This window comes from Delphinus delphis, chromosome 2 (assembly GCF_949987515.2).
Source record: "Delphinus delphis chromosome 2, mDelDel1.2, whole genome shotgun sequence".
NCBI lineage: Eukaryota > Metazoa > Chordata > Mammalia > Artiodactyla > Delphinidae > Delphinus > Delphinus delphis.
The window spans coordinates 49550935-49565316 of NC_082684.1; the positions used below are offsets into that span (position 1 = coordinate 49550935).

At 38.1% G+C, this 14382-nt stretch overlaps 1 protein-coding gene and 1 non-coding gene across 2 annotated transcripts; both read right to left on the minus strand.

Moving 5' to 3' along the window:
* Positions 1 to 338: 338 nt before the first annotated feature.
* On the minus strand, positions 339 to 13659 carry TMX1 (thioredoxin related transmembrane protein 1). The gene is made up of 8 exons (XM_060004565.1): positions 13422 to 13659; positions 10266 to 10381; positions 8880 to 8925; positions 6945 to 7073; positions 4695 to 4740; positions 4495 to 4596; positions 4313 to 4379; positions 339 to 1654 (listed from the first exon to the last, which is right to left on the minus strand). Exons 1-8 carry the CDS (start codon positions 13571 to 13573, stop codon positions 1473 to 1475), a joined length of 840 nt encoding a protein of 279 aa, XP_059860548.1. The 5' UTR covers positions 13574 to 13659; the 3' UTR covers positions 339 to 1472.
* On the minus strand, positions 10014 to 10148 carry LOC132421364 (small nucleolar RNA SNORA70). Its single transcript, XR_009518626.1, has one exon. It is a non-coding gene; the product is annotated as a small nucleolar RNA SNORA70 (small nucleolar RNA).
* Positions 13660 to 14382: the final 723 nt, after the last annotated feature.

Consider the following 14382-nt stretch of genomic DNA (forward strand, 5'->3'; position numbering starts at 1 on the left):
CAATGGTAGAATATTTAATATTCTAAAGGAGAGGCCTTTAAAGAAAACTGTTGTACATTATGATATTGTAAGTCTAATGGATTCACACAGCAGCAGAACCTAGATGAAAGGGGACATTACAGAAATTGTCTATTACCATAATGGAGAGGTGATCCATTCTAAATATTTATGCTTTTTCCCCTTCTTGTAGCTAACACAGTTTTCTACTGCTGCCGCACACATCCGCCCACCCCCTCTTTTGCTGTAAGGTGAAAACTCTTCAACTCTTCAAGGAGTAAAAATATATTAAATGTCCCACCTTGCTGATACCCACCTGTGAAATAACACACAACAGAAAGTACAGTAGAATACGGAGTCTGTCTTTTCAAAAACATAAGCCTTTTATGAGTTTAAGACATCAGGCATACATTGACTTTGTAAAATCAATTAAGAACTTTCTGTATGAGGACAAATATACATTGAAAACATACACTACAAGATGCTTTTTCCTGAGTAGAATGCTAACTTTATATCAAATTAAGCTTCTGTGAATTTTCAAAATGTAAAATACCAAGGCTTTTCCACAAAATCAAGTAAAAATCAGGAATGTTCACCTTCACATCCAAAAAAAGTTCAAGTAGAGGTTCAACAAGAATGATGTAAAATCTGAAACAAGTAGCCAAGATTTTAAATTATCAGTAGATGCCTCTTCACTTTTAAGGATTCCTCAGTAAACTTCAGTTTGAAACAATTTATTAAAACATGAAAAACATTTCCAGGAAATTATCCAATTTGGAAAATGAAAAATGTAACTCATGGTAAGAAAAATACAAATCATACACTGAACAGAGGAGAACAAAAAGGCAACCAACCTTTTATAGGAATCAAGACAACATCATGGGCTTATAAAATCTTCCTAAACATATCCTGTATTATCATATGTAGAAAACTGTAACTAAAGTAAGGTAGCTTTTATTAGTTGCATACTCTAAAGCTATGACTACATTTTGGAATTTACCTCTAAAAGGACCTCACAGTTGTCACTGAAATACACATTTCTTGAGACAATGGGCAAAGTTCCCATTTATGGGAAATATGTTCTTTTTTTCACACAGTGAAACTGAGAAAAATTATATCAAATGAGAAATCTTTTTCTCTAAAGTAATCTCCTTAAATACCTCAATAATGCAATACTTGGGAAATGTAATTTTTCAACTCAGACTTGAAAAGGTTATTATGAAACAAACATACAGAAATCTTATTGCTTGGCACCAGATTTTTCAAAAATTAAACTACTGTTTGAACCACCATACTGTTCTCAAATCCTGATTTTTCAAATAATGCTACTTTTATTTTCTGAAGGTAGACTGTTCAACCTAATGACAATCTAGACTGAACCCTGCAATGTACAAGCAAGTCACAGTTCACTTCAAACCAAAAGAAATGATCAATCTTCTGTTTTTGTCAAAATCATATGAATATACTTGTACAAATTAACTAGATTTATCTGTGGCCAATGAAGGAGCCACAGAACGTTGTCTTATGGCATTTTGTGCAAACTCTGTGTTTATTCCTTCTTTGCTTTCAGGTTCCTCTTCTGAAACATCTTCTTCATCAGCCTCTTGTTCTTCCTCCACTTTTTTCAGAGGTTGAGAAGATTCTAGTAATAATTTTTCTTAAAGATAAAAACCAGAAATGTTCTTTTGTTGATGTATTAGAGTTGTGTTAAGAGTACAATCAAGACACAATTCATATGCCCATAAATTGCTTTGGCACTTATTTATCAATCATGTTTGGATTTCCAAAAGGAAAAAGCTATCTTCAAGAACAAGTGATACTGTAAAAATAACTGGTTTGGAAGATCCATTTTACTTACCAAATTCATTCTTATTATCCACCTATTCATAAACTGAACTGAAATTAATGAACCAGAATTAATGCTGTGCATATTGTTGTAAGAAAACAGACTGCATTAAATATAACTATCTTATATTAACTTGCTATTAAATCTTCTAGCTAAGAAGTATACTAAGACAAACTTCAATACCACCCTTGTTTCAGCTCCCAGGAGAACAGGAATCAGACACTTAAGTTGAAGGCTATTTTCCTAGCTATGTTTTTTTCAAGTGGTTTCATAAAGATGCTTCCACTTCTCCACATATGTAATTTTATTAAGGTGTAATTACAAATAATATAAGATACATATCTTAAGTATACAGCTCAATTAATTTTTTAATATACACACACACCACATATACCCCCCCTCCCTTTGTTAATAGGGACTGTTGCTAGTTAACTTAAACTTAGAAGACACCATGTTACTGAGATCCAGAACACAGAATTTGGCCAATAAGCTTTTCTCTGTTCAGTGATCCGAGACTGTCCCTAATCCTAGGCAACCCGGAATGGAGCGGGAAGAACACGGGGGTGCAAGGTAGAAGAAATTACGGGAAGGAATTACCGTAAAGTGGACAATCTGTTGTTTGGTCTGTCTAGCATCCCTTTTCCTGTTGGGTTACCCCTTCCCTATGCTACATCCCAGGTGGCTGTGGTGGACACAAATGACAGTTTAGAGCAGTGGTTCTCCACCAGGGGTGATTCTGCCTCCTAAGAAACACTTGGCTATGTCTGAAGATATTTTTGGTTGCTACAAGAGAGAGGGGTGGTGCTACTGGCAACCAGGGGGATGCTGCTGAAAATTCAATAATGTACAAAAGACAGTTCATCACGATTAAGAATTATCCAGCCCAAAAGACCAATAGTGTCAAGGTTGAGAAACTCTGGTTTACAGTGACTGTTCCAAAAACTGAGCCCTCTATACAAGTGGAATACACCAGAATTTTTCCAGAAGATAGGTGAGTACAGGGAGAAGTATATTTCCTTCTTACTCTGGGATTATGAGCTATAGCTTTCTATAGTCATTCTATTCTCAGGACTAAAAAGAGCCCAAAATGGAGCAAGCAAAGTTATAGAGAACTGAGCAATTCAGAAACATAAAAACATTTGAGCCCCAGGATCCAATCAACTCTGCCCTCAGGCTTCCTGACTATGTGAACCAATAAATTCTGATTTTGCTTAAAGTTAGACTCAGTTGGATCTTTTCCTAGCAACTCAAAATCTAAGCCAAATACACATAATGGAAAACAACTCAAAAAAATCCTGTAGCCTGCTGTAGAAGGGGTAATATCACATTAAAGTATAGATTAGTATCAGCTGTGTCACAGATTACTTGAGACAAATCTGTTATTAGGTTTAAGGTTTTTGAAGCAAAATAAATATAAAAGGTACATTCACTGACTTAATTGTCTTTTAAGTAATCTGTGCTTATTATATTTTTTCCTACAGGTCAGTGACCCTTGGTGGATAAAATTATTCCCTCCCCTACCTGTGTTCTTCTTAGCATCAATTCAACTATCTAAGAAATTTTTTAAAAACACTATCAGTTGTTCGACAGACAAGGAATACTGTAAATGCAATCTCCACTGATTTCATTTCAGGAGTTCTGACCTCAGTTTAAGTCCTAAGTCACGAAATACAACAGAAATGTCAGGCCAAAAGTCTGGTTTAGGTTCTACTCTCAGCTCTGTCATTTCTGTGTGAACTTGGAAACACAGTTCATCTCTCTCAGCTTTAGTTTCCTCAACCACAAAATGGGAAGAGTATCACTTATGCAGTCTACCTAAAGAGCTGCTGAAAAGCAAATGGGACGACAGAAAGTGAAAGCTCTTTACAAACAGCAAATAAGAGGGCCTTCATAACAGCATGATTTTCAAGATTAAAAATAAATGATTGGTAGGTAATCCTATTAAGATAAACAGCAGTGAATATTCTAATTCTATAAACCCATCGTGTAGTAAAATACAATGGCAATGAGAATCCTCAAGCAGCTACAGGATTTGCTTTTCCCAATAACCTAACAGAAAAACTCAGACTTGACCAGCATACAAAGAAAAAGCTTCAAATGTCGTCACTATACCAATGAAAAGACTTCAAGAGTGGAATATATTCAACTTTTTTTGACACAAGTATATTCAAATGGATCCATGAATATCATGGAATTTTCAAACAAACTGACATCAGGTCAATGGTTATCAAATATCTATAAGTTATATGCAGTGTTAAAATTCTCCACACTATAAAAACCAAAAAAAAAACTATGTTTCTAAATCCAATGGGCTGTCATTCTTACATGAAATATACATCCCTCTTCCCCCACCACTCCATATTTAGAAACCTAAGCTAGAAAGACAACCTGTTTTATGTGTGATTGTGTTTATTACAGAAATCAATGGGATTATAGTGAATAAAAATAAACATTTAAAAATATACTTACTGGAAGGGTATGGCTGTGGTCTGCGCCTTTTTGAAGGACAAAGGCAATCTGCCACAAATATCATGCACTGCAAAAATAAACAGAAGAAGTATGAATGTACAATATAAAGCCAGTGAAACTATATTGAATTATGAAATTCTAAAATATTTTTCTTCCCAGTACTCTGAAAATGAAGTGCTTACAAGTCCTAATAATAGTCCCGAAAGCAGAGTTGCTAAAGCAAACACTGTATATGATCCCCAAACCGGTAATCCAAGGTCTTCAATAAAATAGTTATGGTAAGTCTAAAATCAAAAGAAAAAAATAAACTAAAAACATGGTCATTTCTTAAAAAGTGACAGTGTCAAAATGTTTAAAATAGAAATAAAATTTTAGCCCATACCCTGATCCACATAGACAGCTGAAAGAGTGCTGACATACTACTCATCCTAAAATAAAGAGACAAGTGAAAAACTGAATCAGATACACAGTTTTGAAGTAGAATACATGTGTGTTACCTATATCTTCTATTTTTCACTCTATAACTTCCCCAACACAACAGATTTTATTGCTGATGTTACTCAAGATTAGTGATACATCAGTGATTTCAAGCCCATAATAAGAAGGCTTATTAATGGAAATTAACAGTTTCTGAATTTTTGCCACTATGTGATATCCTCATAAACAAAACACTTGATCATTTTTTTTTTCCTTTTCTCCTATTGTTTTGACTATAATCTTTCACCTGATGATTTCTCCAATATACTTTGAGTACAGGTTACAAACTCTATGGAACAAACTGGTTTGAAGTTAGGCACACTGTAAGCAAATGGCAACTCTTATTCACCCTTAAAATCTTCCAAAGAAGTAGAGAAGGGAGCCTGAAGGAAGACTGGGAGCACTTGCTGAGTTGATCCTTCCCACCTAAGAATTACCCTCCTTTTGTATTAAAATTAAACTTACAACAGCATTAGTTTGATATAGTTTAATGATATACAAAATAATCACACAAGAAATAAATGCTAAGTTACCATATAAGTAAAATGGTAAAAGTAAAAATAACAATTTTCACATAATTAAACCCAAGTAGCTTTGATGGGCAGTTAGAAAAGAGGCCTGCTCCAAAACTTAGCTTTGTGGGTTCTCTCTAGCAGAAGTGGGGCCACTTACACATAAACTAATTCACACACAAGCCAGAGGTCCTGCATGCAGGATGGCCTAATCCAATCACTGATCGCTGGGTGGATGAACCTGCCAAGCTGACCCTGGAAGCGCCTCTTACTCAGTCTACCAATAAAAAAGGTATGGACTGCTGTCCGGAGGAGTCAGCGGAGACTTACAAGCGACCCCCACTTCCTCGACCAGAGAGGGGAAGAATCATTTATGACATGAGATTTCAAACAAAAATCAGATACATTTTCAGTCCAACACAGACAGGTACATTAACCATGTTGCTTCTGTTCTTTAAAACACAAAATAGGAATAGGAACAAGGAACTGAAACATGAATCACTGTGTTGTCTCACTGTAGTCTGTGCTGATTAGATTCTATCAGGAAGAGCAGGTGCCTTATTTGGGTTGGGCATGGTGGCTCAGTGGGGGAATTCTGACAGTTCAATTCAGAGGTGTAAGGAAAAGGTCCTAAAGATGAACTTTCTTTTTCAAAATACTGCTTAGGGATGATCATGCCCCCACTCCCAGATCCAGAGCATTATCGCTTACACTCTCCATCCTCCAAAGGCAAGTGTGGTAAGAGGACAGGTAGAGACAGCTTAGCCACACCAGGATGAGCCCATGGTGGCCTCAGCCAAACTCAGTATTCCCAGACGTCTCTCAAATGACCCGTGAGGCCTTGCTCCCCAAGAGAGATTCAGAAAATGTGCTAGTTATGCCCAATCCTACTGCTCCATAGCAAGCTGCTCTGGAGAAATGTACCCTCTACCTACATATAAAGCTCAGTGGTTAGTCATGTCATTAGGCTCATTGTTCATCCATACTATTCGTACAAAAAGCTATCAGACAGGTGGAATAATTCAATCACATTAAATCAAGAACTTAAATCTAAAGGTAGCATGAGTATGCATATGGTTGAGGCTTCTCATCCAAATGCTAAGCTCAAATGATAGGGACTTCCCTGGTGGTCCAGTGGTTAAAACTCCACACTCCCAATGCAGGGGCCCTGGATTTGATCCCTGGTCAGGGAACTAGATCCCGTGTGCCGCAACTAAGAGCCCATATGCCTCAACTAAAGATGCCACACACCGCAACTAAGACCTGGCACAGCCAAATAAATAAATATTTAAAAAAAACAAAACCAAAAACAAACAAAAAACCCCTCAAATGATAGTTTTACCTATTGTATCGCTCACACTCTTAGGGGGATTTATTAGTTTTTGATGATACAAATGACCATATTTACAGAACTAAAATATTCCTAAAAAGACTTAATTCTATAGAAAGCCTCCTTCTACATTAACAAGGATCACAGTATCCACTGGACTTAGAAGATAAAGTCAAACTGAAAATATCACATAGTAAATCTGAACACATCTTAAGGGTCCTAGAATTAAAACTAAGTAAATATGCTTTATTTACATGAAATATATGTCCCAATTAATCCTGAAATAAATAAGAGAAAAACCCCTCATACTTACAAAACAGAACCTGGACCAACCCATGATGAAACAGGTTCAATACTCTTCCACTCTTTTTCACTTATAAAGTTTATGAAGTCCTTCTTAGTCCTTGGGCCCTGATAGCGCCTAAATTCACCATTTTTACAACTAAAGATCACAAGTAAATATTAATCAGCACCAAATAAATAAACTTTGTTTTGCTATTTCTATAACCCCATTTTACAATCAATCCTAATCTTCAAAATCATCAGCAATGCAGAAGTAGCAAATTACACTAATTACCTACCCTTGACATCTTAGCCCCAAATTTAATTAAACACTGAGGTTATACTTTTAAACAATCGTAAGTCTTAAGACTGTTATTGTTACTCTTCCAAATAATAAAACTATGAAACACAGTAAGTAATTATATGTCAATTATGTCTCAATAAAAAACTGGGGAGAAAAAGAAATGCAGTACGTAGATATATCTCAGAAAATCACTTTTAAGCCACAATACACACATTAAAGAGATGACTTCATGAAAAAGCAGTTAGAATCGCGTCTGACATTTATTATTTATTAGCTATTGTTAAAGAACTTTCACAGCCATCATGGTTTAAGTCGCTGGAGGCATCTGATGCAGTGACATTCGGCTTTGCGTTCTTCCTGACACCCACCTCCTCCTTCCCATTCCTAATGCATGGAGCTCTGTCATAGGATCGTAAGTGCTCTCCCTGTTCCCACATCTTCACCATTTCTAAATTACCTTAAATAATACTGCCAGTCTAACTCTACTTAATTAACACTTCAATTTTTATCACTTTAAGCGCAAAAACTTTCCATAGCTCCCCACTACCTACAGTAAGATCAGAGGATCCTTTATCCACCCAGAGCCAAAGACAACAAGGAAGCCCCCACTCAAAAACCCAAAGTTTTGTGGAGAAAATGACACTTGAGCTGTTTTTGAAGGATAGGTAGGATTTCAGCAGGCAGAAATTAGGGGAATGAGCATGATAAACAACGTTACTAAAAGAAAAAGGCAGGAAATTCCAGAAAATTTCAGGGGTTGTTAAGACAAGGGGGAGACTGACTAGCCAGTTAAGGGGCATGTGGAGAAAAGGACTGAGTAAAAACGGAGAGAAGCACTTACAGAGACAGAGAAGAGACATTTAAACATATACAAAGGGAGTCGTGGCAAATAAAAAGGTACAGGGAAACAGATACAAACATGAAAAAAAGACAAGGAAAATCAAGATACACACAGAACCGCCAACTTCTTGTTTGTGTAACTTTTAAGTGAAGGAGAGAAGTGCCTCCTGGCATTCAACCCACCAGCTAGATGAACATTAAGGTTCAGGGCAGATACAGAGATTTAAGATTTCTTATGGCCAGTTCAGAAGATAAAGACAAACTAAAAAACCTGACACTGAACACTACATAATCTTGTTTATTCTGACTTAACAACCATTTCACCTACCACTGTCCCCAAGGCTGAGCTACAGCACTTTCTAATAGCTAATGTTTGAACATACCATGATCCTAATTATAACTGTTTATGAGACTGTTCTCAGGATGGAATGCTTACTCTGCACTCTTGAAAATGCTACCTCCAAAGTTGAGTTTAAACCGCATATTCTCCAGGAACCAGTCCAAAGCAGCGATTTTTTTCCCTTACCAAATTTCCTACAGTACTTACCACAACTCTGCGCTCATAATCACTTACTAGCTGAATGGTATCACACCATTTCTCGTGCACATCATCTTCTAAAACAATTACAAATCTTTGGGATCACAGATTGTTTCATGCATCATTCATCTATCTAAAGGCACTTAGAATAGCACTAAGCAAAGTAAGCCTTCTAGTAAACTTATTGAATATAATGCTCTTTAAACATGATCTAGGCTGGAGGTCTACTATTCTGATTACACTATGATGCATCTTTCATAACTACAGAATCTTCAAATACTTACTGATAAACAGTAGGAAGAGCACTTATGATAAATCGTCCGCTTAGTCCTACAAATGATAAAGAAAGATTAGAAATAAATACAAGAAAGAACACACAGCAGGTTTTATATGGGCCAATCACTTACCACTTAAAAGCTGACTCTGAATTACTTGAATACTAATAAGCAAAGAATATGAAATTATACCTAAAAATAGTTGAGCTCTGTAATATAAACAATGAAAGAAATTCCAATTACGTACTTAAAGCAACTGAAAAAAAACTCTACTATACATTATCTCCATTTAAAAGTATGTAAAATCTGAATATTGAAGACATTTGTGAATATATATGTATAAACATTTGGTCAATTATACTACTATAAGATTACTAGCTGAGTCATGGGACAGCACAATATAACTGCGGTCTTAGGTCTAAAATCAAATGAAACTGCATTTGATAATCAAAAAGCAAACACAGAGTTTCTAAGGTATTGTTAAAAATGGAAAATATTATGAATCTTCCAAAAGGTGGGCAATAACAGCATCAGCTAACATTATCAACCATGTGTTAAACACTAAAATAACTAAGAACCAATCTATGACTCAGTTTTTTGATCTGTAAAACGGGGATACTATCTATCCCACAACGTTGTACAAGGACTACATAATAAATGCAAAACACTTGGAGCAGTACCTGTAACAGTAAGTGCTCACCAAATATTAGCGATTATTACCATTTGGGATGGGGCAGAATCAAGAATCCAGGTTTACTGTGACCAAGAACAGGTAAGAAGAAGCATCTGTAAGGGCAGGGCCTGACACTTCTCCAGGGGGCCAAGTCAGGAGGCCACAACCATGAGGGCTTTGTAATTAACAGCCAATGTTCTCAAATCACAGTTAAAGGATTAAATTTGAAATCCAATTGCAGAGATTTAGACGACTCACACAGGGAATGTGACCTTGACTCTACAAAGAACCTCAACCACATGCTCCTTATTCTGAAGCTTGGTACAGATGCAAATGCTGGGTTAACCAATGTCCACCTGAGCCACAATATTCTAGGGCTTCTCACAGACGTCTTACATACTAGTCTGGGGCCTGAGATGCAAAGGAAAAAAGATCACAGGCAGTTATGTGAGGGAAGAGTGGGGGGAGGGAGATGTCTCCAAGGTCCCTTAGAGCAATAGAGAAAAGAAGTAAGCTGCCATACCCAACCAGGGAATCCACTTTCTGCGGCACTTCACACTGAGCCCCCATCAGGGAGGTGGGTAAGTCAGCCTAACCAGCTGAAGACAGTTCTGTTTTTAAAAACTAGTGAAAGGTAGAGTTAAGATCATGCAATGTGGAAAACAAACCAACAGATCATCCCAATCTGCAACGAAACAAAATTAACCAAAGACTTACAGTACCTGGCTGCTCTGTGACATCTACTTTTGCAACATTAACCTCAAGATCTTCTCCCCATTCGGCAAAACTTTCCCATTCTGGTTGAAGATTCTGACAAGCAGGACACCATGGAGCATAACTAAGAAATAGTTTTTAAAAAAGTTAAACACTCTAATATGATCATATTGGGATAAAAATTCTAAAATGTGTAACTTGTGAAGAATATTTTATACTAAAAACAAGATAGCAAAGTGGTTAATTTTGTGAAGATGAAAAGGTTTTAAGTGTGAGTCGAACACTCTGGAAATCAAGAACTATGAATTGATAATGCTAATCACAGAAAAGTAATTCTGAGAATAAGTTTTTAAGACACAAGGCCTTTTTCAAGTGCAAAACAGCTCTTTAAAAACCTTTGGGGGCTTCCCTGGTGGCGCAGTGGCTGAGAGTCCGCCTGCCGATGCAGGGAACATGGGTTTAGGGGACACGGGTTCGTGCCCCGGTCCGGGAAGATCCCACATGCCGCGGAGCGGCTAGGCTCGTGAGCCATGGCCGCTGAGCCTGCACGTCCGGAGCCTGTGCTCTGCAACGGGAGAGGCCACAACAGCGAGAGGCCCGCGTACAGCAAAAAAAAAAAAAAAAAAAAAAAAAACCTTTGGATTTCTCTTATTATAAGGTGGGCAGAAAGCTCAAAGCCAAATTTGGAGTTCATCAGTTTTAACAATGGTATGTGCAGGAGTCACAAGTGCCAAGGTGCTGGTAAAAAAAGAGGAAGCACCCACGGCTGTGGTGAACAGGAAACACATGCCTCATCTTAAGGAAGGAAACACTACATAGCTTGACAGGTCCAGGACAGCTGGCCCAGTGCAGCAGGCTATTCCAATTTAAAAAGAGCTGAAAATCTGCATTTTTATGTAAAAATGCTACCTCAAAACTTAACCCAGACACAAACACTAGGCCGGCCAAATGAAATTCTCTGCCCAGACCTTGGTCAATCTCGGGTTTATAAATCTGTGGCCAAGCATATTAGCATTTTAATTACTCTTCTGGTATTCATTCTTAAAAGGCCCTGAATCTTTCCTAGGATTTGATTTTTCCCATTTTATTGTATATTATCTCATAATTTACCTCAGTTTTTTTTAATGGAACCAGGAAGAATAAAGCCTGTACCTGTTAAACACAAGAGTACAGTTTCTGTACTTCATTCTATTTTCTTGACTTATTTTATGAAAATAAAATTCCTAAAAGTAATATGCATTGTGGAACAAGACTAGTACCATACACAAAAGCCAAAGTCCGTAACAATAAATTGAATTACAATGAAAATATCTCTGTAACATAACTCCTGATCAGGGCAGATTTAATGCAGATAACTAACTTGTAGTAAGAGCTGACTATCATTAGAAATACTACATCCTTTTTCAAGTTTCTTTTGTTTCTTCGGTGCTTTTTAGAGACAACTTCATATTCAGTAGGCTAGGGGAAAAAATACTACGGTATGCTCTTAATTTCATACAGATGCTCTAATTCAAATCCCCAAATACTTCACTTCTGACTGCTGTATTGATATAGTTTGATCAAATGAGTTAATAAAAATCTCCTTGAGTAATACTTGATTTAATTTGCATAAAAGTTCATAATCACAATTGTTCAACACATTATTTATGAAACTGTGAATATTTTATGGGCACTATCTAAAACAAGGTACTGAGGACAATGAAACCCAAATGCTGTCCCTGGTTATATTTCCTCTCCCCTGCACCTTCAATGGTGCCTGAAAATTCATTTCACTGAGTTACAGATTATATGCATACTATATAAACATTTCCCCTATTGTATCCTGCATATAGATGTTCTATGCCTTGTTTGACTTTATGACTCAGGAGTTACTGATGTGACCTTGTGGGTTCTCCCTTGGGGATGTCCACCTCCACCTCCCTCCTTAACTGGCAACCCAACCACCCAGAAAAACACCCGCCTGAACCCTGTTAAGGAATGGGGTTATTCTAACAACATCTACATGTCTACTCTGTGTTAGTTTCTGGAGACAAAAAGAAAGCCACTATGGCAATACCTGGACATATTAATTAAAGCTTTTAGATATGTCTCTCATCTGTAAAATGCGGGAAATAATACCTATCTTATAGAATTTGTAAAGAATTAAATATGATAACGTATGTAAAGAGCTTAGAAGTGTTTAGTACAGTTAACAGTCAGTAATGGTGTTTTTTACTAATGAATAATGACTAGTACCACTAATAATACTGCCACCACGGTCACCACCACCACCAATTTAGTGACTAAAGCAAAGGCAGACAGTTTATTATCTACCGATGCAGAAGGGACGTTATTATAACGGAATCACCACAGACACATGGTTTTATCTGAACAATAAGTGACGAACTGACGCTCTTTTAAGAGTTTATAATCACACTCATACATTAATTTTTTTAATGCAATACCATTTAGAGAGGCATAAGAGTAATAACCCAAAACATTCAATACTTTGCAAAAACACACACCCAAAAGAAAAATGAAACGTGGGCAAAGAAAAAACAACAAATGATAAAGGGAACGCAGATGTTTAAATAACGCAACTTGAATTTACTTGGCATTTACAATAAAAATATGCCTAATCCATAAAATAACATTTAAAATAAACTAAAAGAGTCTCAAATTCTAACACTGTAAGTGGACTACTTTTTAAGGATAATGAGACAAAAAGAGAGGAGAGGTTCACTCAGTTTCCTCCTTTGTAGAGTTTGGTGAAATAAGTCTGTTAAGTCTGTGAAGACTCATTCCAAAATGAATAATTGTATAGGAACTAGACAGACCAACCACCCTCAATCCCAAAGCCATGAAGAAAGAGAATTCAAAGCTGAAAGTAACCTCACAGGCGCACCTCAGTCATAGCAACCGAACTAGGGTGCACACTTTAGAAGAAACTTAACAGAGTATCCCCTGGTCAGAAACGAGGAGGGGGTGGGACCACGGCTGCGGAGGATCCCAAGAGGAGTTAGGGGATCGCGAGGAGTCGGGGGCTCCCGCCCCGCGCCTCAGAGTCGCAGTCCCGGGTAGTCTGGGACTCGCATGAGACGAACGGGGATGAAATCGGGGGTCCAGACTTGGAACTAGGACCCCGGCCCCCCGAGGGGGCCCCGAGACCACCGCCCCGCACTCACAATTCTATCATCCACTCTCCTTCCAGCAACTCTCTCCAGTTCTCGTCCGTGATGATCCGCACGTCGCTCCGCCGCCCGTGGGTCCAGGGAGCCCCCCAAAGCAACAGCAGCAGCACTGCCACGGGGACCCTGAGACTCCCGGAGGGCGCCATGTCGGCCGCTCGCCCACCCACAACGAGCGCGGCAGCCCTCACTTTGCGAAGCGGCTCCGCACTTCCGCCCGCGCGGGCTGATCGGCTCGTGCGCATGAGCGCGGCGGCGCTCGCGCGCGCGCGCGTCTTGAGAACTCTCAATGCGCATGACGAAGCCAGGTCCTAGTGGGTTGGTGGAGCAGAGAAAAGGGGAGCGCTCCTGTTCCCTAGTGCGCATGACAGAAAAGGGTCTCTCGTCCTGTCTTCTGCTACGCTCTAAACCGTTTTGGAGGAAGAGTGAACGGAGGGCGTGGTATAGAAAGTGGGGCGGGACTTCGGAGAGGAACGGCTTAAAAATTTGCCTCAGGATTTTGGCGCCGAATGATTGGCATTTATACTTAACGAAGGCAGTGGGTAAGTTTACACTAAAGCAGTTTCCAGTTAAATGCCCGTCAGAGTTTTCTTTTGTTTCCTTTGAAAATTTTTGTTGGGAAGCTAATGGATGTTTATGAGTCCGAATATTGGTTTACTTCTGGGGGATTACAGACTGTAAAGGGGTACAAGAGAACCTTATGGGTTCACTTTGTATTCTGTATCTTGGTCTGAACCATGCTTACACAGGTCATACCTAAAAAACCATTGAGACTGTATAGCTCAGGGAACTCAGTGCTCTGTGGTGACTTAAATGGGAAGGAAATCCAAAAAAAGAGGGGATATATGTATACTTATAGCTGATTCACTTTGCTGTACAGCAGAAACTAACACAACATTGTAAAGCAACTATACTCCAATAAAAATTAATTTAATCAAAAAACACACACAAAAACATT

Excerpts from the sequence above, each read along its gene's own strand:
- TMX1 (XM_060004565.1), bottom strand. The coding sequence starts at position 13,573 with ATGGCGCCCTCCGGGAGTCTCAGGGTCCCCGTGGCAGTGCTGCTGCTG. Across the intron at positions 4,597-4,694 it reads AGCTGTCTATGTGGATCAGG|ACTTACCATAACTATTTTAT; the intron begins GTATGGGCTAAA and ends TTTTGATTTTAG. Across the intron at positions 1,655-4,312 it reads ACCACAGCCATACCCTTCCA|AAAAATTATTACTAGAATCT; the intron begins GTAAGTATATTT and ends TTTATCTTTAAG.